Source organism: Marmota marmota, unplaced genomic scaffold (genome assembly GCF_001458135.2).
Source record: "Marmota marmota marmota unplaced genomic scaffold, marMar, whole genome shotgun sequence".
NCBI classification, from domain to species: Eukaryota; Metazoa; Chordata; class Mammalia; order Rodentia; family Sciuridae; genus Marmota; species Marmota marmota.
Window position 1 is genome coordinate 1,971,424 of NW_026000052.1, and position 25,745 is coordinate 1,997,168.

Here is a 25,745-nt window from a genome sequence, read left to right on the forward strand (position 1 = left end):
AGGTGCCCTATACTTGAGGTTTGTATTCTTTTCGTAACTAGAGTTCTGCCCCAGACTGTCACATGGTCTCAGGGGTATGTGGCGGCATGTCCAATGGGCTTCTCCTCTGCGTTTCAGGCCAGTGTCCCAGCCAACACCCTTTGCTCTCCACCATGCTGCGAGCTGTGACGTGGACCTTGGCTCTGGTGACAGCGTCAGCCTGGCGCGCTCTATCAGCAAGGACAGCTTGGCATCCAGCATTGTTCATCTGACCCCACAGAACCAGCCCTGCCCCACAGCTGGGAGGACCAATGGGAGGAGCCTCCTGAGCAATGTTAGTATTGAGGATGAGGATGAGGAGCTGGTGGCCATCATCAGGACAGATGTGTCTCCCCACTGTGTGGACCCGCAAGGCCCCAGGGCCTCGCCGCGGGCCCCAGGCCTAATAGCAGGTGCCAGGTCTCCCCAGAGGCAGGTGGATGCCCTAGAGAATAAGCCTGACAGCTTTTTCTTGGAGCCCCTGCTGCCAGCAGTGCTGAGGCCGGCAAAAGAGAAGCAGACCACCACCAAGGAGGATGAGCGAGGGGAAGGGAGACCTCGGAGCATTGTGCCCAGGAGGCCCAGCGAGGGCCCTCAACCTGCTGCCCGGAAGAAGGCGACCGGCCGTCGTGACTTGAATAGCACTTTCACCCCAATTCTGTGCTCAGAGCTTGCTGCTAGCACTGACCCTGCCGAGCGGGGACTGCGGTCTGCAGAAGCTACAGAAGTGCATGGGGGCCCTCTGGCCTTTGGCGGATTGGATCCGTTGTCTCAGGGACAGTCTGCTGATGGCTTTTTCCTTCACCTAGGCAGGGCTGATGGAGACACAGAGGGGAGGTTATGTGTTGGCCCAAGAAGCCCTGGCACCCCCGATGAGGAGCCCTGGGCTGTCCTGAGGCCAGATTCTGACTCTGACGTGGGAGACCTAGAGGAAGTGGAACAGGATTTCATTGGCGAGGACCCTGCCGTGGTGATTGCCAGGTACGCCGGTGAAGAGGAGTCAGCCAAGTTGCAGGAGGACATGAAGGTGAAGGAGCATGAGGACAAAGATGATGCTAGTGGCCGCTCGAGCCCATGTCTGAGCACTGCCTCTCAGCTCAGCAGTGTATCCATGGCCAGTGGAAGCGTGAAGATGACCAGCTTTGCTGAGAGGAAGCTCCAGAGACTCAACAGCTGTGAAACCAAGTCCAGTACCAGCAGCTCCCAGAAGACCACACCGGACGCATCGGAAAGCTGCCCAGCCCCTCTGACGACGTGGAGGCAGAAGAGAGAGCAGAGCCCAGGCAGGCACAGCCGGGACCCTGCCAGCCTCCTGGCGTCTGAGCTGGTGCAGCTGCACATGCAGCTGGAGGAGAAGCGCAGGGCCATAGAGACCCAGAAGAAGAGGATGGAGGCCCTGTCTGCGCGGCAGCGCCTGAAGCTGGGCAAGGCCGCCTTCCTGCACGTGGTGAAGAAGGGGAAGGCTGATGGTGCCCCTCAGCCACTGAGGCCAGAGCATTTTGCAAAGGAGTATGCTCAGCACAATGGCGAGGACTTTGACAGTGGCATTTCTAAGTCAGAAGCCTTCCTCGCCAAGGAAGAGCAGAGGGAAGATCTCAGTGAGTCTCAGGACATAGACAGAGAAAGCCTGGCTTTTGTCCAGCTTCATAAGCCCAAAGACCTGACGGCTGTGCATGACGGGGAGAAGGGCAGAGCGCTTTCTGCTGCTCTCCTGGAGGACGGCATTGGCGAGGTGGGAGACCTGAGCGAATGCGACCTTTCCATTGAGAAGCTGAACGAGACCATCAGCACGCTGCAGCAGGCCATTCTGAAGATCTCCCAGCAACAGGAGCAGCTCCTCATGAAGTCCCCCACGGTACCAACGCCAGGCCCTAAAAATAACTCTCAGGACCAAAAAGTAAAGACCTCAATCCACTTCGTTGAGCCGCTTTCTCCGACTGGGGTGTCTGGTCACCGCAAACCCCCCCGTCTGGGCCAGAGCCGGAGCTCCCGTTCAGGAAGACCAGCTGAGCTGAAGGTTCCAAAGGATAGGCAGCAGGGCTCTTCTCGGAGCAAGACCCCAACACCCAGCGTGGAGACCCTCCCACATCTTCGACCTTTCCCCTCTGGTGATCACCCACGGACACCTCCCGACCCGGGCGTGGACAGTGCTGCAGCCCCCGGCAGCAACCCTCCTGAGAAGTGTCTCTTGGACAGTTACAGGCTTCATGATGAAAGCAACCAGCGGACATTGGCTCTGTCCTCCTGCAAAGAGGCAAATGTTCTGTCAGAACAGATGAACTTCACAGAAGCTGTGGACACGAGTGGGAAAGAGGCAGGGCTGCACTCCTCCGACCCCGCAGGGAGCGACCACGTTCCTGGGGAAGAGCCACTGAGGAGCAAGGCCAGCCTCATCGAGGTGGACCTGTCCCACCTACAGGCCCCCGATGAGGACGGAGAGGGGGCTGGCCACACGGGCCCTGTGGACCTCCTCAGCGACAGTGACCAGAAGCCTGGGCTTGGCTTCTTCTTTAAGGTGAGTTGGTGGCCCTTGTGCTGTGTTGCAAGAATCAAGGCTTCAGGCAGGTGCATCAAGAGCCCTGGGGGGAGCTTGGTGGGCTCCGTGGGCTCATGGCTCTGGAAACAGCCACAGAGACGCTCGCAGATGAGCAGGGCTGCATGCAGAGACTTTCTGTGAACCTGATTTGACTCTCCTGTATCACAAAGTATGTTTTTTCAGCTGTTTTTAACAGTTGGAGAAATGGTTGGCAGCTGCAGGCGGGGTTGCCCACCCTGGCTGGGCAGCACCTGGGCAGCAGAGAGGCTCTGCAGCATCTTCCCAGGGGTGAGGAGAGACACACTGGGGCTACTTTTCCTGAGACCAGACAGTGCAGTCCTCGGGCAGCACCAGACACACACTTTATTTGGTGTTTGTGCTTTTTAAATGAAAACACAGTTAATTTGGGTGTTAGCTCAGTTTGGAAATTTACTAATAGTGTTCAAGGCTAGCTGAACAAGGCATTTGGAAAGGTGGCCAATTGTGAATCCCTGTTGAACAGCATTTTTTTTGTGTGTGTGTGTGTCAGTAATCTATAAAGGACATTTATTTCTTAGTTCAAAAGTAAAAGTTTTAGGGTAGTGTTAAAATTTTCTAAGTGTATATCAAAATCTGCTGGGTTGCCAGGTGTGGCTCACGCCTGTAATCCCAGGGGCTCAGGAGGCTAAGACAGGAGGATTGCAGGTTCAAGGCCAGCCTCGGCAGCTCATTGAGGCCCTAAGTAAGTTAGTGAAAACCTGTCTCAAAATTTAAAAAAACAACAACAAATGCTGCAGGATATGGGGGCCTTGGGATGTGGCTCAATGGTAGAGCCCCTCCAGGTTAAATCTCCGGTATAAAATAAAAAACTATGTGTTGAGGTGCGCCTGGGCCAGGCAGTTCCGGGTGTTTCCTGTACTGTCACTGACCACCAGACGACGCCTGTGCAGGACGAACAGAAAGCAGAAGATGAACTTGCCAAGAAGCGGGCGGCCTTCCTCTTGAAACAGCAGCGCAAGGCCGAGGAGGCTCGCGTGCGGAAACAGCAGCTGGAGGCAGAGGTGGAGCTCAAGCGGGATGAAGCCCGGTAACCTCCTCTCCTGGTGCCCCCTCCGTGCCTGGCAGGGCAGCCTGGGTCCCGTGAGCCACAGGGATGATCAGGGCTGGCAAGCCCCAGTCTTAGTAGTGCCCTGCAGCCGCCTCGCTGCTCTCCATGCTGTCCCTGCTCAAGGCACTGGCCCTGCTGCAGGTCTGCGAGGGGCTGTGCCAGGCTCTTCCCTGGATGGTCTTCAGTCGTATCACAGCCCCGTAGCTGTGTGCTCATCCCATTTTAATGTCGAGGCCACTAGCATGTGGTGCAGCAAATAAGTTGCCCGTGGCCCAGCGCTCTGGTGGGGCTGCGGTGTCACACCAGAGGCTTGGTCCAGGGCCCACCTTTTGACCACTGTGCCCCCCATGGAAACTGGCTTTCTCAGCTCCAGGGGCCCTAGAGATGCCCAGCCACAGAGCCTGGGTCCCCTGTGTAGGAGGCAGGTCCAGGAGGGGCGTGGTTTGGGACCCCTGTCACTCAGTGCTGTGGGGAACCACTTTGGCTCTCAGGCGTAAAGCTGAGGAGGACCGCATCCGGAAGGAGGAGGAGAAGGCACGGCGAGAGCTCATTAAACAGGAGTACTTGCGGAGGAAGCAGCAGCAGATCCTAGAGGAGCAAGGGCTCGGCAAACCCAGGTCGAAGCCGAAAAAGCCGCGCCCAAAGTCCGTGCACCGGGAAGAGTCTTGCAGTGACTCTGGGACCAAGTGTTCCTCCACCCGTAAGTAGCCCCTGCCGTCTGCCACCTGCAGCTGTGCTTGGCGTGGAGCGCTTGAGCCGGGCAGGGTGCTGGGAGCCTCCAACAGTGTGGAGGCAGCCAGGCATCCCCAGCCTGTGGGGTGGCTGGGCCTTCCCCGCAGTCGGTTGCTCCTGCTCATTGCCCTGTGCTTCGTCTCTGCAGCGGATAACCTGAGCCAGACTCATTCCGGCTCCAGCCTGTCCTTGGCCTCTGCAGCGACCACGGAGCCCGAGAGCATTCACTCAGGGGGCACACCTTCGCAGCGGTAAGGAGCTGGGAGAGTGGAGCTTCTGGGTGGAAAATGGGTGAGGGTGGCTTTGTCGCTTTGATCTGGTAGAATTCCAAGTTCACAGCAGGGTGGCTGTGGTGGAGGAGCCACGCCTGCCTGGCACAGCTGTCTGCTCTGTGACTCAGCGTTGGCCTGCCTTGTCCCCAGCCCACGTGTGTGTCCACGTTCTCCAGTCTTCCAGGAGTGAGCCAGGGCGGCACCCTGTGTCTAGGCAAGCTTGACTGGTTGCCAGGACCGGTTGTCTTTCTGCCACATGTAGTTGTCAAGCCAGCACTTACCTGACCCACGGGCCGCATCCAGTTGTCATCAGTGGGCCCAGTCTGCGTCTGTGCCGATGCCATCGCTCTTCAGTGTCCTTTAACTTGGGACAGTTCCTTGACCTTTTCTGGCCATGATGTTCTGAGACGCTGAGCAGTTATGCTCCCATCTGCTTCCCGTGGCAGATGGGTCACGAGCGCCCACTCTGGGATGGAACAGCTCGTGTGAGGCCTTCCTCCAGTCCTGATCCCGTCAGTTTACTTGGATCATTAAGGTGGTATCAGCTGTTTTCCCACTGGCTGCTAACATCTCCCCTTTGTGATTAGAGGGATTGTCCAGGCAACATGGGGCCCACCTAGACATCGCTGGATGTGTCTGCCCAGCCTTGGAGCCTCCCTCGCTCCCTCCCATGTGGTGCTGCTTCCTGTAGAGCCAGGGCCCTCCCTCCTCTCCTGGCGCCCCCTCCATGCCTGGCAGGGCAGCCTGGGTCCCGTGAGCCACAGGGGTGACCTGTGGTATTCCTGTGTTCACGTATGTGCCTGCTGTGTCTCCTGGCTTTGTGGAGGGTTCCTCTGACGGGCCCCAGGTCCTGCCTGGAGGTTTCTTCTGATAGTCAGCGGCCCAGCTAGACTCCACCCCAGCACTGTCTGGCACCCTTTGGAGAACAGAAGCCTCATGTCTCAGAGCTCTGTCCAGCTCTTGGCACCTGCCATGTTTGGTAGGGACACTTCTGCAAGCATAGCTCAGATCTGCCAGGCAGAGTCACTGACACAGGGCTTTCAGACTGGGCCCAGTGGGCTTCCTTCCTGGGTTGCATCCCTGGCTGACAGCAGTACAGAAGGCCTGCGCCAGCAGCAGCCCTTGCGCCCTGCTTCAGTGGACAGCAGCCCCAGGCTAAGCGTGAAGGCGCACTTCCTCCTGCAGAGGGGCCACCCCAAGTGTTTGCTGTGTCTCTTTGCCAGAGCGCGTGTGGGGTGGCAGTGTGCTTACCCACCCCCACCTTCCCCAGAAGTCCGCTGCTACAGGGTGCCCATACCCTGACGATGCGGATGGCAGTGTGGGCTGACAGGTGCAGTGGCCACGTGCTGGGTGTGGGTGGGAGGAGGGAGGCTGAAGCTCTGCTGGCCTCACCCTGTGTGCTTTACTGCCTGCAGAGTGGAGTCCTTGGAAGCCTTGCCCATTCTGAGCCGCAACCCAAGCAGGAGCACAGACCGGGACTGGGAAACGGCGTCGGCAGCTTCCTCCCTGGCCTCAGTGGCCGAGTACACAGGTGATGGTCACAGTCCTTGAGGTCACTGTGCATGCAGCCTCATGCTTTGGCTTGGCATTCTATAGAATACCAGTCTTCCTGTGTCTGAGGGTGTTTTCCTGTTACTGAGTAACAGCTGTGTGGCTCTCGGTGTCTTTGTCGTGCACCGTGGACTAGGGAAGCCCCTGGCCCAGCTCCCGTGGCCTGCCCTGCAGTGGCATAGTGCTGGCTCCAGCCGCCTTCAGAGTGGTGCTCAGGGCAGGTACCACACAGCCTAGGTTAGGCCTTCAAAATTACCTCCTGAGCTTGTCATTTTTATAGTAACGAACCCAAAGTTAGAAAGTGGATAGGTATTAGTCATTTTAACCTTTCATCTACCATTTCAAACTCACAAATGGGACTTCTCAAATCGATCTGAAGTAGTCCTCACTGCCCGTTTTCTGGAATGCGTGCATGTCCACGATGCTGCTGCTCTTTTCCATGTATTTGTGCCTCAGAATTTCAATTTTGCAAATCTTGGTCTGGTTTCTTAGGTCCCAAGCTCTTCAAGGAGCCCAGTAGCAAGTCCAACAAGCCCATCATCCACAACGCCATCTCCCACTGCTGTCTGGCCGGGAAGGTGAACGAGCCTCACAAGAACTCCATATTGGAGGTAAACGCCAGCCGCACGGTGGCTGTGAGCTGTTTGTGGGTTATGGGGCAGCCAGGGAGGGCGGGCATGTAGCTTTGTGAGCCCAGGTTGTGGTCGGGACCCTGAGAACTAGAGAGTTGGTTCTGGTAAAGTGCTGGTCACTGTTGCCATGTTGACAGTCTGCAGCTAGAGTGGGTCTGGCTTTGGTTCTTTTATTATTTATTTTTTGGTCCTAGGTATTGAGCCCAAGGATACTCTACCACTTGTGCTACTCCTCTCATCCTTTTTTATTTTGAGACGGGGTCTAAGTTGCTGAGAGTTTCACTGAGTTACTGAGGCTGGCCTCAAATTTGTGATCCTTCTGCCTCAGCCTCCTGAGTATGGCTTCCATCATCTCATAGGAGGTGACGGTGGCCTTCCCAAGTGGAAGTAGAGGCCTAGTTAGGATGTGGCTGGTGCTTCGCAGTGGGGAGCTTTCCGTTGGGGTAGAGGAAGAGGGAGGTGTGCTAGGATGGGCCGGCCCTGCCCAGTGCTGTTCTTGGCTCAGGCTGCACCCTGAGCAGTGGCCTGTGAGACAGGTGCATCAGGTGAGGTGCTGCCTGAGGAGGGGTCCTGTGGTGACTCTGGCCACACTGCCTATTCTGCAGCAAAGACCGTCACAGGCCATGTGTGGGCAAGTGGCTGTGCCTGGTCCCCAGCAGGCTGATTGACAAAGCCAGGGCAGCCCCAGGTGGCTTGAGGGCTGTAGGTCAGAAACTGATAAGGACTTGGGGAAAAATAAGAAGCAGGCTGCCTCAGGGTTGGGTGCTGGGAGTTCCCAGGTCAGCCGCAGTGCCTGGTGGTTGAGAGAGAGGCCCTAGGTCTTGGCTGAGAGCCTGGGGCCCAGGAAGGTGGGTGCTGCCTTGACTGGGCTGACTGGAAGGCCTCCCTGTGTCCAGCTGTGTGCCCAGTGGGTGTTTAGGAACAGACCCCTGAAGCTCAGGGTGAGCTCTGCCTGGCTCCTCAGACGGCGGGAGTGGAATTCCAGGAAGACGTGGGTACCAAGAACCCCTGCCCCGCACCTCAGGCGCATTTGTGACCTTGAGGAACAAGGGCTTCCGAAAGAAGCCTTTGCAAGCTGCCCGCCCGCCCTCAGAACTGGGCGCTTCAGTAGCACGAGGAGGTGTGGGTTGGTGAGCCCAGGAGGGAGGCTCCTTTCTTAATAGCAGATAATCTGGGCTGGTGCATGCCACCCCCTGCCCCTTCAAGCCTTTCTTGTGGGAGTGGAGACAAGCGGCCTGTGACCGAGGCATTTCTCCCTGAGCCTGTTTCCATGCAAAAGAGGCACTCCAAATTCAGAGATGCTCCAGCAGGGTACTGGTGCCTCAGCTCCCGTCGCAGCCTGGGGTGGGGGAAGACACGGACAGGGTCCCAGCCTCCGAGTACAGCTAGTGTGCCAGGCCTGCCTGCCCAGGGTACGTGGGACACCCACCTCCTTGAAGCACAGGTGTAGTGCCTGAGGGTTGTGTGTCCGGCAGGGCAGAGAGCTTCTGTCCAGGCTGGACATAAGGTGCCCCCTCTGCCTCGATCACAACAGAACCTCAGACTCCAGAAGGGAGGCAGGGCCAGCATGAAGACCTGCAGCTTCGGGTTGGAAGCCCCCTCCAGCCAGTGTCAGGAGCCACTGAGGGCTGCTGCGGGGTCTCGCTGCTCTGCACAGGGCCACAGTCCCCCTCCCGGCCTGCCTTTTGGCATCCAACTCTGTTCCTGTTGAAACTCAGAGGTTGTGCAGTTAAAATCAGTTATTGTACATAGATTTAGATTTCGCTTTTTCCAAGAACATTCTAAGAACGTTTGTGAATTTATTTAGTAAACATGTTATATGCTGACTGAGACCCCATAGATTTAGAAAATACCTTTCCTAAAGCAAAATAGGTAGACATAATAACAAGTCAGTGAAGCGTTGCTTCACACGTTCACGCGTATGCAGAGCAGGAATCTCAGCTCCTCCTCTCTCAAGCTGTTGCACCCGCACATGTCATGTGGCGTTGGGCCACACAAGAGTGAGTGGGCAGCAGGTGTGCCAGGGAGCTGCCAGGAGGGCTCAGAGGCCCTGGGCCACGCCTTGGGAGCTGCTGAACAGTAGGCAGGCTCGTGGCTCAGCAGGAAGAGGTCCTGTTTCAAAGGTTGTCAAGCCCTGACCGCTTGTCTGAACTCAGAAGGCCATAATAAGCACCCAGCAGGCCCCTGTGGTCTGTTGCGTTTGCCTTGGGATCTTTTTCTCAGTCACAGCTTCACTGAGATGCAGTTGGTGTGCACAGGGTGTGTAATCCACCTTTTAAAGTGTGTCCTCCACTGGGTGCAGCGACCACACCTGTGACCTCAGCAGCTCGGGAGGCCAAGGCGGGAGGATTGCAAGTTTGAGGTCAGCCCTGGCATTGTAGCAAGATTCTGTCTCAAAATGAGGAATGTTTAAACAGGGCACGGGTGTGGCCTGGTGGTGGAGACTGGCTCAAGGCCAGGCTCCTGCCCAGTGCAGTGGAGTATGATCCAGTGGTTTTTACTCATAGGCCAGCACAGCCGCCGATTGGCGCCCTGTCTCACAGTTTGCCTGTTCTGGAAAACTTCGGGTCTAGCTGCTTTCCCCTTGCACACTTTGGGGTGGTAGTTCATTCTTATTTAGTTATTTTTTGCAGTACTGAGAATTGAACTCAGGGCCTCATGCGTGCCAGGCAAGTGCTCTGCCACTGAGCCACATCCCCATCCCTTTTTGTTTTTCATTTTGAGACCAGGCCTCACTAAGTTGCCCAGGATGGCCTTGACCTTACTGCCCTCCTGCCTTGGCCTCCCAAGTCCCTGTGTCTAGCAGTGCATGGGTTTGAGGTATGCCGGTGTTGTGGGCTGTTCAGAACAGTATTTCTTTCCATGACTGAGAAACACTGCATCTGTGGGGGGACCATGTTTGTCCATTGGCGTTGCAAGTTTATGTGGCTTCTGCCTCTGCTCTGGTGGACAGTGCGTGTGGACGTTTGCGCACGGCTCTCTACGTGGGCCTGTTCTTGTTCCTCTTGTGTGTGACGGGGTGGAGCACTGTCCAAGGGTGGCCTCTTCCACAGTGGCTGTGCCATGCTGTTCCTCCCAGCAGCGAGTGTGCCCTGCACGCCCCCTACCTCTCGCCCAGCCATCATCCGTGCAAGGTGACACACTGGGTTTGGAGGGCGTTTCCCTCTGGCCGCACTGCCAAGGTCATCTGGGCTGGTCGTCCCTCCGTCCTGGGAGCCCTTCTCCTTGCTCACCTGGACTTCCTCAGTGGGGTCTCCACTGGGTAGACAAGCATGACTCCACACAGGCAGTCTGGCCTGGCTGGGCTGCCCTCACAGGGCTGAGGGCCGCCTGGGCCTGGCGCTGCAGCCAGCCGTGCTCAGTGCCTCTCCTTTCCTCTCACGGCAGGAGCTGGAGAAGTGTGACGCCAACCACTATATCATTCTGTTCCGTGACGCCGGCTGCCAGTTCAGGGCGCTGTACTGCTACTACCCCGACACCGAGGAGATCTGCAAGCTCACCGGCACGGGGCCCAGGAGCATCACCAAGAAGATGATCGACAAGTTATACAAATACAGCTCAGACCGCAAACAGTTCAACCTGATCCCAGCCAAGACCATGTCCGTCAGCGTGGATGCACTCACCATCCATAACCACTTGTGGCAGCCCAAGCGGCCCGCAGTGCCAAAGAAGAACCAGACTCGTAAGTGACCCCAGTGAAGCCCGGGGTCTGAGGACATGCCGACGGGATCCATAGTTACTGTTCCGTCTACTGGGGTACGAAGCGTGCAGAGACACTGACCTTTTTTCAGAGGTGTTTAGACCACAACAGGAAGCCCTCTCTCGCCTCCTTGCACGCACAGGGCATGCTGGGAGGGCCAGAGGGGGGCGTACGTGCCCTGTTTTCAGTGGCAGCTGCTGTGGTCCCTGCTGACCAACGCGGCCCTCAGATGGGGACGTCGTGCGGCGAGGTCTCCAGTGTGCGTCCCCCTCGCTTGCCCCTCCACACGCTGCCTGCTGCCCTCCAGTTGGCCAGCGCAGGCGTGCTCTGCAGTCAGGTGTGTGAATGTCTTCCTGAGAGGAGCTCGTGTGGAGTCTTTATTTGAGAAGTTGTCTATTTATTGATTGTTCTACTGCCAACATCTACATCCAGTCCCGAGATGTCTGAACAAGTCCTTGTTCCTTGCTGCTCAGAGAAGCTTACTGAGGTTCCCAGTCCACTAAAGGCACTGAAAGCAGCAGTCAGTCTCTGCGGCACCCCTTTACAGGCGTGGAGATGGCGACTGCGACAGGCGGCCGTGCGGATGGCCGGGTACTGCTGGCTGGTGTTGGCCTGCTGTGAGGTGGTGCTGGGCCATCAGGGGCTGTGCCGGTGACGCTGGGTAGGGGCTGGTGGTCTGTTCACTTAATAAAAGCAGATTTTGGTACAGTTAGCGCATCTGTCCCTCTGAGCGGGTCTCTCCTGAGATGCTGCACAGGGCCGAGACTTTCTTTGTGGTGGTGTAACGTCTGTACCTGCCGTCGCGCTCTGGCTTGAGGAGTAGCATGCTCTGCAGGGTGTACAGGCAGGTGAGGGTGGTGACTTTGTCTTGTTGCCTATTTAAAAGCAATTATGTGGTTATTTGCAGTTATTCCAGAACTCAAGTAAAGTGGAGTGGCTTTGGGTTCTTTCCACATGGGTCCCAGTGGCGGCTGATGCTTCTCCAGAGCAGACGTTCCTGGGGAGCAGGTGCATCCCAGCCCCAGCCACGGCTGTGCCACGCGGCAGAGACACCTGTGTGACGGACCAGCTGCCGGAAGATCCTGGAGCCACTTACGTTAGTTTTGCACATATTTTCTTGGGAGTGTTACTTGAATCTATCTTGAACTGCAGAAAAAAATTGACGATAATAGAAGAAGTTAGAGACAGGTATAACTGTCACACAGTGTTAGGTAGAAAGGTGACGGAGCTGTGTGCAGAGGAAGGAGGGGACATGGTACGGGACAGGAGAGGGAAGCCCAGGCCTCCTTCAGTTTCCTCATCCTTTGAAGAAGAACATGGCCTGCTCTGACTGTGTAAATATCGTGCCGGGCCCTGCGCTGCTGTGGAGTGACCGCAGCCCGTGCCGAGATTAAAGTCTGGACGTCTGTCAACATGCTTCTGCACGTGTGCTCTGTTCTCCACTGCCCCTTGGTTCATGTTGCTGTTTGTATTGGAAAGAGCCCTGGAATGTCATGAAGAGTGAGCCGTGTGCACCCCCGCCCCAACCCTGTCCCAGTGCAGGGTGGGCATTGGCTTCCCCTGGCCTCCTGCGGAGCTCCTGGGTGAACTGGCTTCCTGGAGGTGCTCCACCACGCACAGAGCATCCTGTCTGCGGGCCGGCCCCGCTGCCGCGTCTGACATCTCTGGATGCCAGGGCTCAGGCCTCGTTGCTCGGGGTGGGGACGGGTCCTTGGTACGCAGCCTCTGCGTTGTTGGGGGAGCTTCAGGCCCAAGGCGTGCCCAGTGGGTGATGCCAGGCCTTTCTGGCAGGGAGGTGATGCGCCCCTTGAGTTAGCCCCAGCGGGGCTCTTGTCAGGCCTGTGCTTCCTGAGTGCCTGCGGTACCTCAGTGCCACATGCAGGTCACCAAGAGTGTGTCCGTGTTTCAGCCTGCAGCCTAGTGGCGTGCTGGCACTTGGTGGTGACAGAAGCCTGGGGACAGAGAGGCTGGAGTCTAGACAGAAGGAGCTCGATGAGGCCCGTTGTCCACAGACCACATGGAAACGCCTGGGCGAGGGTGCGAGGGTGTGCAGGCACATGTAGGGGTGTGTGTGGGCATGGGGTGTGTGCGCATGTGTGAGGGCATGTGTGCATGTCTGTGGGCATGGGGTGTGTGCATGGGTGTATATACAGAGGTGTATGCGCATGTGAGGGTGTGTGTGTGAGGACATGTGCATGTGTGGGTGCCGCAGACAGACCATCTCCCTTGTGTCCTCTGAGCCATTTCTGAGCGTGTTGCTGCCATGCAGCCTCAACAAATTTCAGGCCCAACCCGAGTTCTGCACTCAGGTGGCTTTGAGAAGGGGAAGAGTACAAAAAGTCCTTCAAGATCCGACTTTCATTCCCTGAAGTGCTAGCTTGAGGGAATTGAGGGAAAGTATTTACTGAAACACAGCTTTCTGTTCAATTCTGCTGTGTACCCTTCACAGGCTGGCTTTTATCTACCCTGTGAAGATAGATAATGTGGTCCTGCCGCTGGCCGGGAAGCACGCTGACCTTGCCTGCCTTCTCCAGGCAGGACTCAGAGGAGCCCTGCCTTGGCTGAGAAGACGGCTGCAGGACAGGTGGGGTGTTGGCATCAGACAGAGCTGTTTGAGGGGTCTCCACACTCTGCCTCTCAGTGCTGTGGCATTATTGGGGACTTCAGAGGGCAGAAGCCACCCTGATAAGACTCGGGCTCCCTGAAGGACCTTAGTGCATAAGCAGTAGGTCCCTCCTGTGACTCCCAGGATCATGACCTGGGAAGGCAGGTTTGGGTTGTAGAAACAGTGTCCTAATTGCTGTGCCACCTGGAAGAGGGACAGTCTCTGTAAACAGGGACCTTTGTGAACATCTCAGGCTCTTCTGTCCTTTAGAAAGAGCAGGTTGAATTTTCCAAAGTGTCTCCTCAGTTGAGAGGGGGTATTTTGCCAAAGTCGTGTGTGCTGGGGTAATAGCAGAGAGATGTCACACAGTGGAGGGTCTGAACTCCCCGTGGCAGGCGCAGGCCATAATCTGCAAAGGGGGAGGTAGAGGGTTTCTGCCGTGAAAATCTGGATTGCCTCTGGAGCAGAACAGGCAGTAGTAAGCCACACTGCCCATGATCGTGGAACTCACCCCACCCTTCCCCGTGGGACCGCCTTTTCCCTAGTGAAGGTGGCCTGAGCTAGAGCTGGCTGCTTCTCTCGGAAGCCACAGGTTGGGCGCAGCAGCACAGCCTATAATCCCAGCTGCTCGAGAGCCTAAGGCAGGAGGATTGCAAATGTGAAGCCAGCCTGGTAACTTAGCCAGACCTTGTTTCAAAATTTAAAAAATGGGCTGGGGATGTCACTTGGTGGTAGAGCACCTCTGGGTTCAATCCTCAGTAGCAAAAACCAAACAGAAACATAGAGTAGGGGGAGGAGGGGCAGATCTGTCCAGAAGTAGTGGGTGGTTCGTGACTTCTGGGACAGGGACTGGGCCTCTCCCAGAGACAAGTTCTGTCTTCCAGTCCTACATGGGCTCGCTTCCATTGGGGTCAGAGGTGGACCAGAGTGCTGCAGGTGGAAGTCTGTCAGGGCCACACTTGGCCCCTCTGGGGAACTGGATCTCCTGGGTTCACAGCAACAGCCTGGTCCCGCTGCCCCTGTGGCTGGCTGGCTGGCTGGGCGTCAAGTCTGGGGCAGGTCCACAGTGAGGAGAAAGGACTGTTTCTCAGGGTTAAGGAAGGTATTTGCCTGGTGACAAGACGATATGTGACCTGAGCACCTTAGCTGTGGTAACCATGCTGTCTGGGCCCCTGCAGGTGTGTGCTCGGGCTCCCTGGGAGACCATCGTGGATGCCGCCCATCGGCAGGTCTGGGGATGTGGACCTGGCTGCTGACCAGGCGATGCACACTGGTAATCTGCTGTCCTGCCCTAGAGAGGCACACCAGGATGAGGCGCACCTCCAGGGGCCTATCTGGTGCGAGCACCTGGTAAATACGAGCGAGGGCTCAGGGTGAATCTGTGTTCACTTAGGAAGGTGACTCTGGAAGCCAAAGCCTGCGCCCTTCCCTCCCTCAGGCTGCACCTGGCCTGTCCCTGTGCCAAGTGCTCAGCTGGCACTTCACAGCACAAAGCTTGCCTGGGGGTGTCACAGCCCCCAGCCCACGTCTCCCAGCCTTGAGTCCGAGGAGCTGCTGCCAGTCACACTGCCACCCTGCGGGTCCTGGAGTTCTGCTGTCAGAGATGTTGAAGTGTGGAGGGTGGGGGTGCAGCTCAAACCCCGGGAAGCACCTTGCCAGCCGAGAGGCAGCAGGAGGGTGGTTGCCTGCCTGGGCCGGGCAGGGTGGCTCCAGACTCAGCCGGGGAAGCCCCAGCTCCTGAGCCGTGGCAGCGTGTTGGGGAGCTTTGCTGCAGGCAGAGCTGGTGACTGAAGGTTGAAGTCCCTGCCCCAGGGTGTGCCAGGGCCCCCAAGACCCTAGAGCCCCAAGGTTCCTATAGATGTCGCAGGGCATGAGAGTGGGTGTGCCCAGCACCGACCCATCTGAGGTTTCAAGTTCAGGCTGCCTTTGAGGCCTGGGACCCATAGGAGCTGGTCGGTGCCCCATTCCCTTCCCTCAGGGCTCCAGGCCCCCTAGAGCAAGGTGAGTGGCTCCCCCTGGGCCTCAGGCTGCAGCCTCCGTCCAGCTGTTGCCCCGGGCCAGCCCCTCCTCTGTGGCCTGGCCAGTTCATCAGAAGGCATCAGTTAGTCAGGTTTTTCAGAAGATGCTAAAACTCTTCCTGGAAGACATGACCATCCGCTGCTCCCAGGGCACGTCTAAAAAACCCTGACCGAACTTGGTGCTTTTAGACAGGAGAAAAGCCCCTGAGGTCATGGGAAGGGCCAGGGCAGGGCTAAGGTGAGGGCACAGCGTCAGGCAGAGGTGACCTGGAAGCTCCTGAGGCCTGTGCCCACTGCTCTTTGTCGTGCCTGCCTGGCGTGAGAGGCTGGGACAAACTGAGTGGGGCTGGGCAAGGGTACCCCAGCCCGTTAGCTTTGGGGTTTGCTTTCTGTCCACTGTGGTCTATCACTGGGACACTGTGCACGTTCACTGGCTGATTGGTGTCACCGGACCAGTGGCCCATCCACCCATTTTCTGTTGCTTGTCCTTGTTTGTGGTCCCTGCCTTGCCCTCCTTTGCTCTCCGGCTCGGCTGAGCCTCCCACGGTGTGCATCCTTTCCTCACAGGCCCACCTGGGTCTGCAGTGCTCCTGCCCCCCTCGGCCCTGCCATTCCCGTCACCCACCCCCAGGTGGCAGCACTCAGCTGTGAGCCAAGTTTCCTGCTAGGTCAACCAGAAATAAGGAAAATAAAGGTCCTCTCCATAATTTTGTTTCAAATTTTATGCTGCAAAGCCTTTAAATTCTAGCTCATTCTGGGCAGCGGCAGCTGCTGATGGTCAGTCTGGATCCCCCACTTAGCAGAATGGGTGTCTTCCGAGGGGTTCATCAGAGTTAGGACCCTTGAGTACCAGCGGTCAGTGAGGACAGAGGAGTAGGACTGACCTCCTTGGTGCCAGGACTACACAAGCCAGGGGTGTTGGCAAATGGACCCAGGACAACCAGAGACGTACCCACGTGTCCCCGGGCCTGGAGACAGAGATGGAGGTCGAGACAGAGTGCAGGAAGTTCTGGGTGTGCAGGCAGCTTTTATTGGTCTAGGAGCATCTCACAGTACACAGACCCTCCTGACCCCAGTGCTGGCCGGGTCCACAGCAGCCTCTGAACCTGGGCAGGGTGGAGCAGCCCTGGTCAAGGGCCCAGTGTCCTCAGTGGCTAGCAGAGGTTCATGGATTGCCCATCACCTTGAATGGGGCTAGACCCAGAGTGACAGCCCTCCCTCCTGCTGTGAGATGCTTGTCACAGGATGAGTCCCAGGTACCCACTCTTTACAGCACAAGGCGCTGCAGCCCCACCTAGTAGAAGCCAAGGTGGCTCTCCCACCCCTTGGCCCAGCAGCCAAATAGGTGACAGCAGGAAGCTGGGCCATGGCAGTAGGATAGGGGCTGGGGACACTGAGTATACATGGAGGTGGGCTCAGACCCCTTGCTGTCCACTGCGGCACCCCAGGAGCTGCTGACAGATCTAGTACAGCAGGGCTGAGCTCTGGCCACCTAGCCAACGTCAACCACCTGCCCTCCATCAAGCCCCAAGACTTCCCTGCTCCTGAGTCTGCACAGTCCCTCCCTGCCCACGTGCATCCCTCTGTCCTTGTCAGCGCCTCACCCAGGCACTTTCTGAGCAGGCAGGCCCCTGGTGGGCCAGTGCGCAGGGTGGGGAGGCTGAGCCCCAGGTGTGTGGCACCCTGCCAGCCAGGCCTCCCACGCAGTTTTCTGTAGTCCCTGAGCTGCCTGCCCACCTCTGGGGAGCCATCTATCCTGATGCTGGGGGCGAGCTGTGCCCAGGCCCTTCCCCTTTATCTCAACCTCTGCAGTGCACAAAATGGACACAGTGAGGTGCACACAGCCCCACTGGGCTCAGCTCTGGCCCCCAGTGGATGGGGTCCCCAGCAGCTATTGGTCTCAGATGAGCTGTGTCCACCCCACAAGACTGGGGTGCTCAGGGTCACTCCAGAGGCATTCTGGGATGATAGGGGTGAGGCTGATGGACAGCTCACCAGGAAGCCTCCAGGACACTGGGGCTTCTACCAGCCAAACTTCCCATCTGTCCCAACCCAGCATTATGTAAGGGCATGCTGGCCAGGCTTGGGGACAGGCTTGCCTGTAAAGTTGGGGGGTGGGGACCACAGCAGACATTTCTGACCCTTGTAACTAGCCCCAGGTGTCCTCCAGACCCAGACTCAGAGCCTGGAGCCTGGGGCAGGCTATCTGGTGACATGCTGCCTACAGAGTGCATCCATGTAAGCAGTGAGGTCTAGCAGCAGGGGTGGGGGCTGCCCAGATCTCTGCCCGAGGATTCCCTGGAGACCCTGGGGACAGCAGCCAGCAGCCCAGGGCTAATTGTGCTTCTCAGGTTGGGTGTTTAGAAACAAGACTTTGCTTTGAAATGTAAAATGGTCCATAGAGACACACTGTCACAGTGTCCCCAAATGCCATGGCTGGAAAAACTCAGTGTAAAAATAGGAACTGGTGTCTTCTGACTTTCAGTTACTGGCAGTAGATACCCCCACCTGCCAGATCTGCCAGCAAGGGCCCCCACAGCCTGGGGGCTGCACACCCCTGGCTCAGCCTTCAAGACCCTCATCTTTCTTTGCCCTCCTGGGGATAGCTCAGAATAGCAGATGGCAGAGAGCACCCCCTGGTTGCCCTTTATGAGGGCTGTGCCTCAGAGCCGTGCCGAAGTCAGGAGGGCACTGAGCGGGGGTGGAGGCCACGAGATCACGCCGACTGTTCAGCACCAGCAGGACTGTGCGGGACTCCCCCGCTCCAGGGTCCAGACACGAACTCTTCCCCACCCGATGCACCCCAGTCCCTCCAGCAATGCCTGAACATGGCCATGTAGAGCAGTGGGACCCAGGTGGTGTCCAGTCCCTCTGTCCCCTACTGGCCACCTGCCCTTCACCTTGACCAGGCCCCGGTCACGAGTTGCGGTACATCTGTATAGAGACATGGACAGTACAGGTTTGTAAAAATAGATTAAAAACGTTTCCCGCTAGCCTCTAGGGTGCCTGATCTGGTTCCGCGCCTGGCCCTGGGGTGAGGAGTTCTTTCTGGGGTCAAGTCCTGGGAGCCACCCTGAATGAAGTATAGCCTCCCTGGGCCAGGCCAGTAACGGTATCTGTGCTGCTCCCTCCTGAGTCCTTCCTTTGGACCCCAGGCAGGGCACAAGGTCCAAAGGATGCCCTGGTGTGGGTTCCTCAAGGTGGCTCAGAGCTGGGTCTCGTCTCGAGTCTCTGGGTTGCAGGAGGACAGCTTGTTGCTACAGCTGCTCTTCCGGCTCTGGGAGCTGCTGGCCACGTGGGCCAGAGGGTCGGAGCGAATGAGATACCTGTGAAGCATAGAGGGAGGGCCCTGAGGTGCAGGACAGCCCATTGGAGTGCTCAGGCCCCACCCGCCCCACATACCCAAGAAGTCCCTGGCTGCCTGGGGAGGGGCAGGTCGCACTCACACAATGTCGTTGGGCTCCAGCCTCGTGTCAGGCGGGGGGTTGATGAGGACGTAGGAGAGGGTGTTCTGCTGATCATTCATCTCGTCTGCAAAGGACAGCCAGGTGGCGTCACTGCCCACTCCCCACCCTGGCTCTGCAGGGCCTGAAGGAGCCAGGGAGCTGAGCATCTTCTCAGCCGGGGCCAGTCCCCCTGGCACTGCTGGGCACTGGTCTCTAGCCCCTCCCTGCACTGAGCAGGGGTCAGCTAGCCGAACAGCCAGCATTGGGTGGCATCTCAGCAATGCAGGGCCCTGAGCAGAGGCTCCAAGAGCATCTGCCACCTGCACAGAGCACACACCTGGCACCTGTGCCTGATCATTCCCACGTGTGCACCTGTACACACCTACCTGTAGCTGCACGTGCCTGGACACGCCTGCACATACACACCTGCACACCCCTTGGCATACCCTGTGGGGCCACGCACACTCCTGCACACAGATGTATAAAGCACATGCCTGACACACCTTCATACCCACCCACACCTGTACACACTTCACCCAACTCTCCCACCCTCCTTGAAGTGCCCTACAGATGCCACTGTCCCTGGGGACCAGGGCAGGATCTTTCCCACTGGGGCTGTGCCATGCCCACACCAAAACCAGCATGATGTGCAGCTTACAGGGAAGCTGTGATTCAGGAGCACCCGGTCATCTCACAAGGTGTCTTGCACCGGGTCAGCAGGTGCCCTCGCCAAATACAGCGACAGATGGCCATTAAAGGCAGTGGCCCTGAATTCACTGGCTTCAGTTTACCCATCTGATGATGTTGGAAGGCACCCTGTGGCCTCTGCGCTTGGAGCCTCTGCTCAGGGCCTTGCATTGCTGAGATGCCACCCAATGCTGGCTGTTCGGCTAGCTGACCCCTACTCAGTGCAGGGAGGGGCTGGAGACCAGTGCCCAGCAGTGCCAGGGGGACTGGCCCCGGCTGAGAGCAGCGGGGGGGGGGTGGGGGCGTGTCTGCTTGGAGCCAGTGGCCTCAGAGCCACAGCAGGCACTGGGGTCAGAGCCTCCTCAGCTGGGCACGAGCGGGTGAGCAGGAGGGTGCAGGCTGGAGTCAGGTGGTGGGCAGCCTCAGCCAGGAGGCCAGCCATATAAGCCACACCCAGAGCCGTGTCGGCAGGAAGGATGGCATGGTCACCCTGCACCAGCACAACATGGGGCCATCTGTCCCAGGAGTACAGCTATTTCTGCCCTTTTCCCAAAACCCATGGTTGGGTCTCCTTGGCCCTGGTTGGAGGTGCTGCCCTGACTGCTGTGGCTTGTGCTCAAGGCTGAGGGGAGGCGTGGTCTCCTGTGACCATGTGCCCAGCCATAGCTCTGAGGTAAGACAAGCATAGGGACAAGCTGTGTGGGCAATGGGTGGCAGAGGTGGCTCTTGCGGACCCTGTACTCAGACCACAGTCACTGGCAGGGCACCATGCTGTGATGTATGCCCAATTGCGACACTGGAATCAAGGGGCCACCAGTGCATTCACCCTGTAGGCCTCTGTGCCCAGCAGCTGCACCTTCAAGGGTGAGCCCCTGGGCCCTCCCTCTGTGAGCTTGGGCCCCTGGGCCCACTTTAGAGGGTGTTTCTGAAACTAGCAAAGCTCACGGAAGGCCAAGTCAGGCCTGGCTCAGTACTTCTTGGAGGAGGTGGGTTATGCCAGGCTCCAGGCTGGACAGAGGGGCCCGGCTGGCCTGAGTTCTTATTAGTTTTGTGGGAGGCAGGGAACAGACACAGGTGTGGCTGGGCGAGGTAGGGGCCTTCGCTTCCAGCTTCCTCAGGAACAGCCAGGAACCCCGGGCTGCCTTCCATGTCAGGTCACCAAGGTGGCTCTCTACCTCCCTCCTCCTGTCTCCCCGAGCCTGGGCGTCCACACACTCCTGCCCTCACTCCCCATGCTAGTCTGAGCTTACCCCGACCCTAGCCTCTGAATTGGGGGTTGCTTTCCTGCCTCCTTCCAAGGGAGGCTGTGGAGAGCGGGTAAGGTGAGGCTTGCTCCCTCATCTGTTTGCTGAGTGGCCTGGGGTGGATGCCCACCCTGCTGGCCAGGCTAACAGGGCCACCTTGCCTTCAACAGGAGACTCCCCTGGCTTTCCCCTCCAGCGCCCCAGCATCATCACCCTGACCAGCACGCAGGTGGTGACACACGAACACCACAGTGGGCCTGTGACCGTGGGCAAGTCTGGGGCTGCCTTGAGCCCATGCCCGCCACCTGGCCCAGGAGCCACAGCCACAGGCAGTTAGTGGTGTGGCCTGGGTCTGGGCTCACGGGGCCTGGCAGAGGCCACTCTTGCGTGGATGCTGGTGCGAGGCTGTGGGTAAGGGAAAGCCCCTGCAGCAGCCTTGCAGACAGGCCCTGCCTGAGCTAACTCCGTCTCGCCCTGTGTGGAGGGGGGCACCAGGACAGGCCCAGAGGCTGCCAGATGGAGGGGTCCAGCAAGGTCACGGCTGGGACTCTGCCCTGAGCACTGAGCCCTTGGGGCCGGTGCAGGGCTCTGGGGAGTGGGGTGGCCCTCCGCACTGGAGGACCCAGACAAGAACTGAGGTGATCAACTTTGTCCTAACTAGGCGGGGGGAATTTCTCTTGGGGTCCCAGTAGGGGATGGAAGCCAGCTGTCCCCCTGGCTCGGGCAGTACACACGCTCCCTCTCCTGCAGCTCAGAGCAGAGCAGCTCCAAAGCCCCCTGTGTACTGGGGCATTTTCCAGCCCAGGCTTCACCCAGCCTCTGTCCAGGGGGCTCAGGACCTTGGCTCAGGGGCCTCTGACATCTCATGGAACCAGCCAAAGAAGCCACCATGGCTGGGATGACCTTCCTGCCCAGTCAGGGCAAAGGCAATTGGCAGAGCTCATCCTACAGGGCAGGCCAGGGTGGACGTCCTGGGGTGATCCCTGAGAGCCAGGCAGGCCTAGTCCTCCTGGCCTTGAGTGGCACAAACCCACAGCTTCACCCGACCCACGAGGATGAAAGGTCCAACTGCAAGCTTGTGAGGCCCTGCCCGATATGGAGGAGCCTGGGGCCCTCTCTCATCTTTCCTGACCTCTGCCTGGCCTGGCCAGGGCTACAAAGGGTTGGCATGTCCCCTGTGTGGTGGTCAGTGTTCACTAGAGCAGAATTACCTTGCAAATATCCCAGGTTTACCCGATTCATGACATCACTGGCTGTTAGATTTGCTACGTCCTCTACAGAACACAGGGGAAAGGCACAGACAGAAACGGAGGGGAGGGGGAGAGAGAGAGAGAGAGAGGTCAGCAAGCAGTGGCATGGCGGGCAGCACTGCAGGCAGCTGCACACAGGGGCCATCCACAGGGATGTGGTGGTCAGCACTGGCCACCTTGAAAGCGAGTTGATTGCCAAAAGGAAGCCAGCCCTTCTGTGCCAAGCTCTGGTGGGTGGGCAGGAGTATGTAGAGACCAAGGGGGACACAGGGCAGGCACCAGCTCTGGGGTTGGCCAGGCCAGGCCAGCCTGGACTCTCCACCTGCCAGTGCTTGGATAGGCCATGAGCACTGACCCCTCCATGACCTTGGTGGTCAGACCCCCAGAGGCAGTCACAGTAGGGACAGTGCATCCAGGGACGCCCTCCAGTGTCCAAAGGCTGGCCTCGGTCTCCTCGGACTCACCCCCCATGGAGTAGCTGGCAGTTGAGGCAGCTCAGTGTGCCCAGGGGTGCACAGCCAGCACCTGACCCAGCCCAGTGGCCCTGGGCAGCCCCTCCACTGGGGGGGCAGTGGGGCAGAGGAAGTAGATGGGCCTGGGCAACAGATGGGTCCCCGACGGAGCCTGAGGGAGGCTGGAGCAGCAGGGCGGGGGGCAGTGCAGCTGGAGCTGGGTCTCAGCATCCCAGGAAGAGAGGGTGCTCATGGTCAAAATCACCAGTGTCACCCCCAAACATGGCATAGAGTAAGGGAGTTAGCTGTGGAACCTGCTCAGAGATGGATGCCTAGGGGTGACCTGAAGCAGCAGAAATGGCTGGCCACACCCTGGGAAGGACAGTGGGGCAGGTGGAAAGTGCCCTGGATGGGCTGTTCCGTGTCTCCCTGAAGACCACGTGCCCACGCCTCCTGCACGGAGACGGGCATGGGGCTGGGCAGCGCGAGGTGCCCTGTGGTCTCTCTGCCTTGTTTCTTTTCCCCATGAGAATGGTCCCTGTGTTCCTGCTGCCCAGCAAGACTGGACTTAGTGTCCTGTCTGTCCCTAAAGGAGACTCTGGGGAGATCACCTGCCCCACCCTCCCCACCTCACAGCCTCCTTCTCCAGGCTACAGGCAGCCAAGTCCAGTCTCCTATTAATGGACAAACAGAGGCCCCCAGCCACTCAGTTCTTGGGGATCCTATACCCTCCCCACACCAGGAGAGCCCTGGCCACTGCATTCCCTGCTCTCCACTGAGCAGGGCTCTCATGGCCACAATGGAGCTGGAGCTGGCCCTGCAGTGAGGGACAGGCAGAATGGCCAGGAAGGCAGCTGGACGGATGGATGGACAAGAGGGTGCCACCACCCAACTCCCGCCCGGCGCCCTTACCGTAGCCGGTGGTGGGCAGCCCCAGGTGCTTCATGCGGTTCTTGACCAGCTCAGAGAGCTCCTGGCGCTCCGAGCGCCGGTAGAGGCTAAGCCGCTGCTGGTTGACCCACTCGGTGGCCGCGGGTACCTTCCCTGTGTGCTTGGTGCCCCTGCGGCTCAGCTTCCGGGCCCACTGTAGGCTCTTGCGCCGCAGAAGCGGGTGCTCGGCAGGGTCGCCACTGCTCGTGTGGCAGCCGTGGCCACTACCAGGACGGGCCCGTGTGCCCCAGGGCCCCTTGACCTCCCGTGTGTCTTCACGGTCCTCCACGTTCACTGAGACCTGGGACTGGGGGTGGGCAGCAGGTGTGGGCTGGGGCAGGGACCAGAGTGGAGCCGCAGGGAAGGGAGGATGGGCCCAGGCGGGGTGCCCCAGGTCTGCTCCAGGGACGGGGCTCCGGCCCTGCCCCCAGCCTGCGGTGGCTGAGCCGACCGCCTTAGCCTCTCTGGCCTGCGTTTCTGTGGGTCTGGCTGCCCCCTCTAGGCCCAGCATGTCCTGGCTCTTCACCAAGGGATGGTGGCTCCTCTGTGCCTCAGTTTTCCCAGGGTCCCTCTCTGCCACATCCTTGAGCAGTCAGCGAGGGCAGCAGGGAGTGTGGCTGGATCAGTGTGTGAGTGGGGTGCTATGGGAGCCCTACCAGGCAGCAACTGAAAGGCCGGGGGCCTGGGGATACGGGGGTCAGGCCAGACCTTGGGGAGACCCACTGTGGAGGGGGTACAGCACGTGTTGATGGCGATTGCCGCTCTGGGAGCTGGCACTGGACCACTGGGCTGGAGCAAGGGGTGCATCCAATGTCCCAACCCATGGGCCACTCCCTCCAGCCTGCTCCCCAGGAGGGTGACTGCCAAGAGCCCCTGAGCTGACCTGTGGCTGGCAGAGGCTCCAGCCCCACTCCTCACCATGCATTTCCCAAAGCCCCAAACCAGTGGGTCCAGTAGGACCCTCTCCATGAAGCAGAGGGTTTTGAGGGTCAGCAGCACAACCAAGAGGCGCTCACCTGGGCTCTGAGGTCATGGGGCTGCAAAGGAAACCAAGGGCCGGCTGGAGCCTCGGGTGCACCTGCCCCCCCCATAGTGTGACTCAGCCCCTCCCTGTCTGCACAGAAAGTGCTCAGTCAGGGTGGCCCACAGGGTTGCCCGCCTTGTCCTGCGGCTCTTGGAGGCTCCCCTGAGCTCCCGCTCCCACTCAGGCAGACGGCAGCCATGCTGCCTCGAAAGAGCAACTACATAGGCAGAGGCCACCACACCCCAGGCCCCCAGAACCAGAGATGGGACTGGGAGTCTCAGGGTGGGGGGAGGCAGGCAGGGGGGTGGCTGCGTGCACCTCGGAGGTGAAGACATGACACTCGGTCCTGTAGATGCCGATGGGGATCTCTGCGCTGGAGGAGCAGAGCTTCTGGAAGAGGCGGCCGTAGGTGCGGATCCACAGGTCGTCCTCCGTGATCTTCATCTGCAACATGCCGGGAGTCCCAAGCTGGGGCGGGACGCGGGTGGTGCCCAGAGCCCCTTGCTGCAGGGCCCACGGGCAGGGCCTACCACCTGCTCCTAGGTGGCGCGGGAGCCCGGCCTGGCCTGGGACTTACAGCGCAGAGGTAGCCGGAGCCTGGGGTGGTATCAAGGCCCAGCAGCAGCCTGGTGATGCTGATCATGTAGTCTTTCACGAAGGACTGTGAACCGAGCTGTGGTGAGGCAGGCGCCCGGCACAGGCCTGTGGCGCCCGGCCTCCGTGCACCTGAATGCCACCCCCAGGTTTGGTAACCCACGTAGCCAAACACACTAAGTTAGAACAGGATCAGAACCCAAAGTGGAGCCCAGGGCAGCCCCCAGAGGAAGGGGCCTCGAAGATGCTGAGGTGAGGCCCACTGCCCTGGGGGACTGGACGGGGGTTTCACAGTACTGCGGGGTGTGACCCGGGAAGGCACCGAGTTCTGGCAGGGAGACGGGGCCTCTGCGGCGACCGAGCCCCCCTCCCTCCACACTGGCTGACCTGATACAGAAGCGTGTCCAACATGCTAATGCTGAAGACCCGTCCCGCAGCGAAGGGCAGGCGGAACATGAAGGCCAGGTTGGAGCCATTCTCCCGCTCCCGCTGCAGGAGAGAAGTGTCCTCAGATTGGCCGCGCCCACGCCCCACGCGCAGGGACAGCCAGAGGTCAGGATGGTGCATCTGCGTATGTGTACAGGCGCCAGTAATCACTGGCCAGTGGGCCTGGGCCCCAGTTCACACTCAGAGCCAGGGCCTGGGAGTGACCACTGGAGTCCTAAGGAGAGAGGCCCAGGGTAGGTGGACTTCCTGCACCAGCCACCCGGGACTCTTTTTGTCTGGGGATGGATCCTCGGCTTTCTTTGTACCAGGCCAGCTCTACCTCTGAGTTGCGCCCTCAGCCCAAGCTTCTCAGTAATTTTCAATTGTAGACCGTATTTTGTGAATGACAGGACACTGGGGCACAGAAGCAAAGGTGCAGCATGTTTACCTGCTTATCCCCTGGCACACAGTGTAGACAACACTCCTGGAGCATGGGGAGTTTGATGCAGCCACTGTGGGTGTCCCAGGACTGCCAGGACAA

The 25,745-nt window shown here is 58.9% G+C and overlaps 2 protein-coding genes across 6 annotated transcripts in view; one reads left to right on the forward strand and one right to left on the reverse strand.

The window, feature by feature from the left end:
* Positions 1–11,940, forward strand: part of Camsap1 (calmodulin regulated spectrin associated protein 1) — a gene marked incomplete at its 5' end in the record, with an annotated part of 59,129 nt that extends 47,189 nt beyond the window's left edge. The window contains 8 exons of the mRNA XM_048813420.1: positions 118–2,533; positions 3,484–3,620; positions 4,133–4,341; positions 4,522–4,624; positions 6,061–6,176; positions 6,689–6,807; positions 10,216–10,510; positions 11,436–11,940. Of these exons, the coding sequence (XP_048669377.1) occupies positions 118–2,533; positions 3,484–3,620; positions 4,133–4,341; positions 4,522–4,624; positions 6,061–6,176; positions 6,689–6,807; positions 10,216–10,510; positions 11,436–11,455 (3,415 nt within the window). The remainder of the gene's footprint in view (positions 1–117; positions 2,534–3,483; positions 3,621–4,132; positions 4,342–4,521; positions 4,625–6,060; positions 6,177–6,688; positions 6,808–10,215; positions 10,511–11,435) is intronic.
* A 4,218-nt stretch (positions 11,941–16,158) lies between these two features.
* The window catches only part of Kcnt1 (potassium sodium-activated channel subfamily T member 1), a 56,529-nt gene continuing 46,942 nt past the window's right edge, over positions 16,159–25,745 (reverse strand). For 2 of the 5 annotated variants that reach the window (XM_048813345.1, XM_048813349.1), the window contains 8 exons: positions 25,166–25,267; positions 24,762–24,845; positions 24,503–24,628; positions 24,177–24,197; positions 23,143–23,467; positions 21,740–21,802; positions 18,598–18,682; positions 16,159–18,477 (listed from right to left, as the gene is read on the reverse strand). In XM_048813345.1, the coding sequence (XP_048669302.1) occupies positions 18,357–18,477; positions 18,598–18,682; positions 21,740–21,802; positions 23,143–23,467; positions 24,177–24,197; positions 24,503–24,628; positions 24,762–24,845; positions 25,166–25,267 (927 nt within the window). In that variant the 3' untranslated portion in view covers positions 16,159–18,356. The remainder of the gene's footprint in view (positions 18,478–18,597; positions 18,683–21,739; positions 21,803–23,142; positions 23,468–24,176; positions 24,198–24,502; positions 24,629–24,761; positions 24,846–25,165; positions 25,268–25,745) is intronic. The other 3 variants (XM_048813346.1, XM_048813347.1, XM_048813348.1) reach the window with 3 other exon arrangements.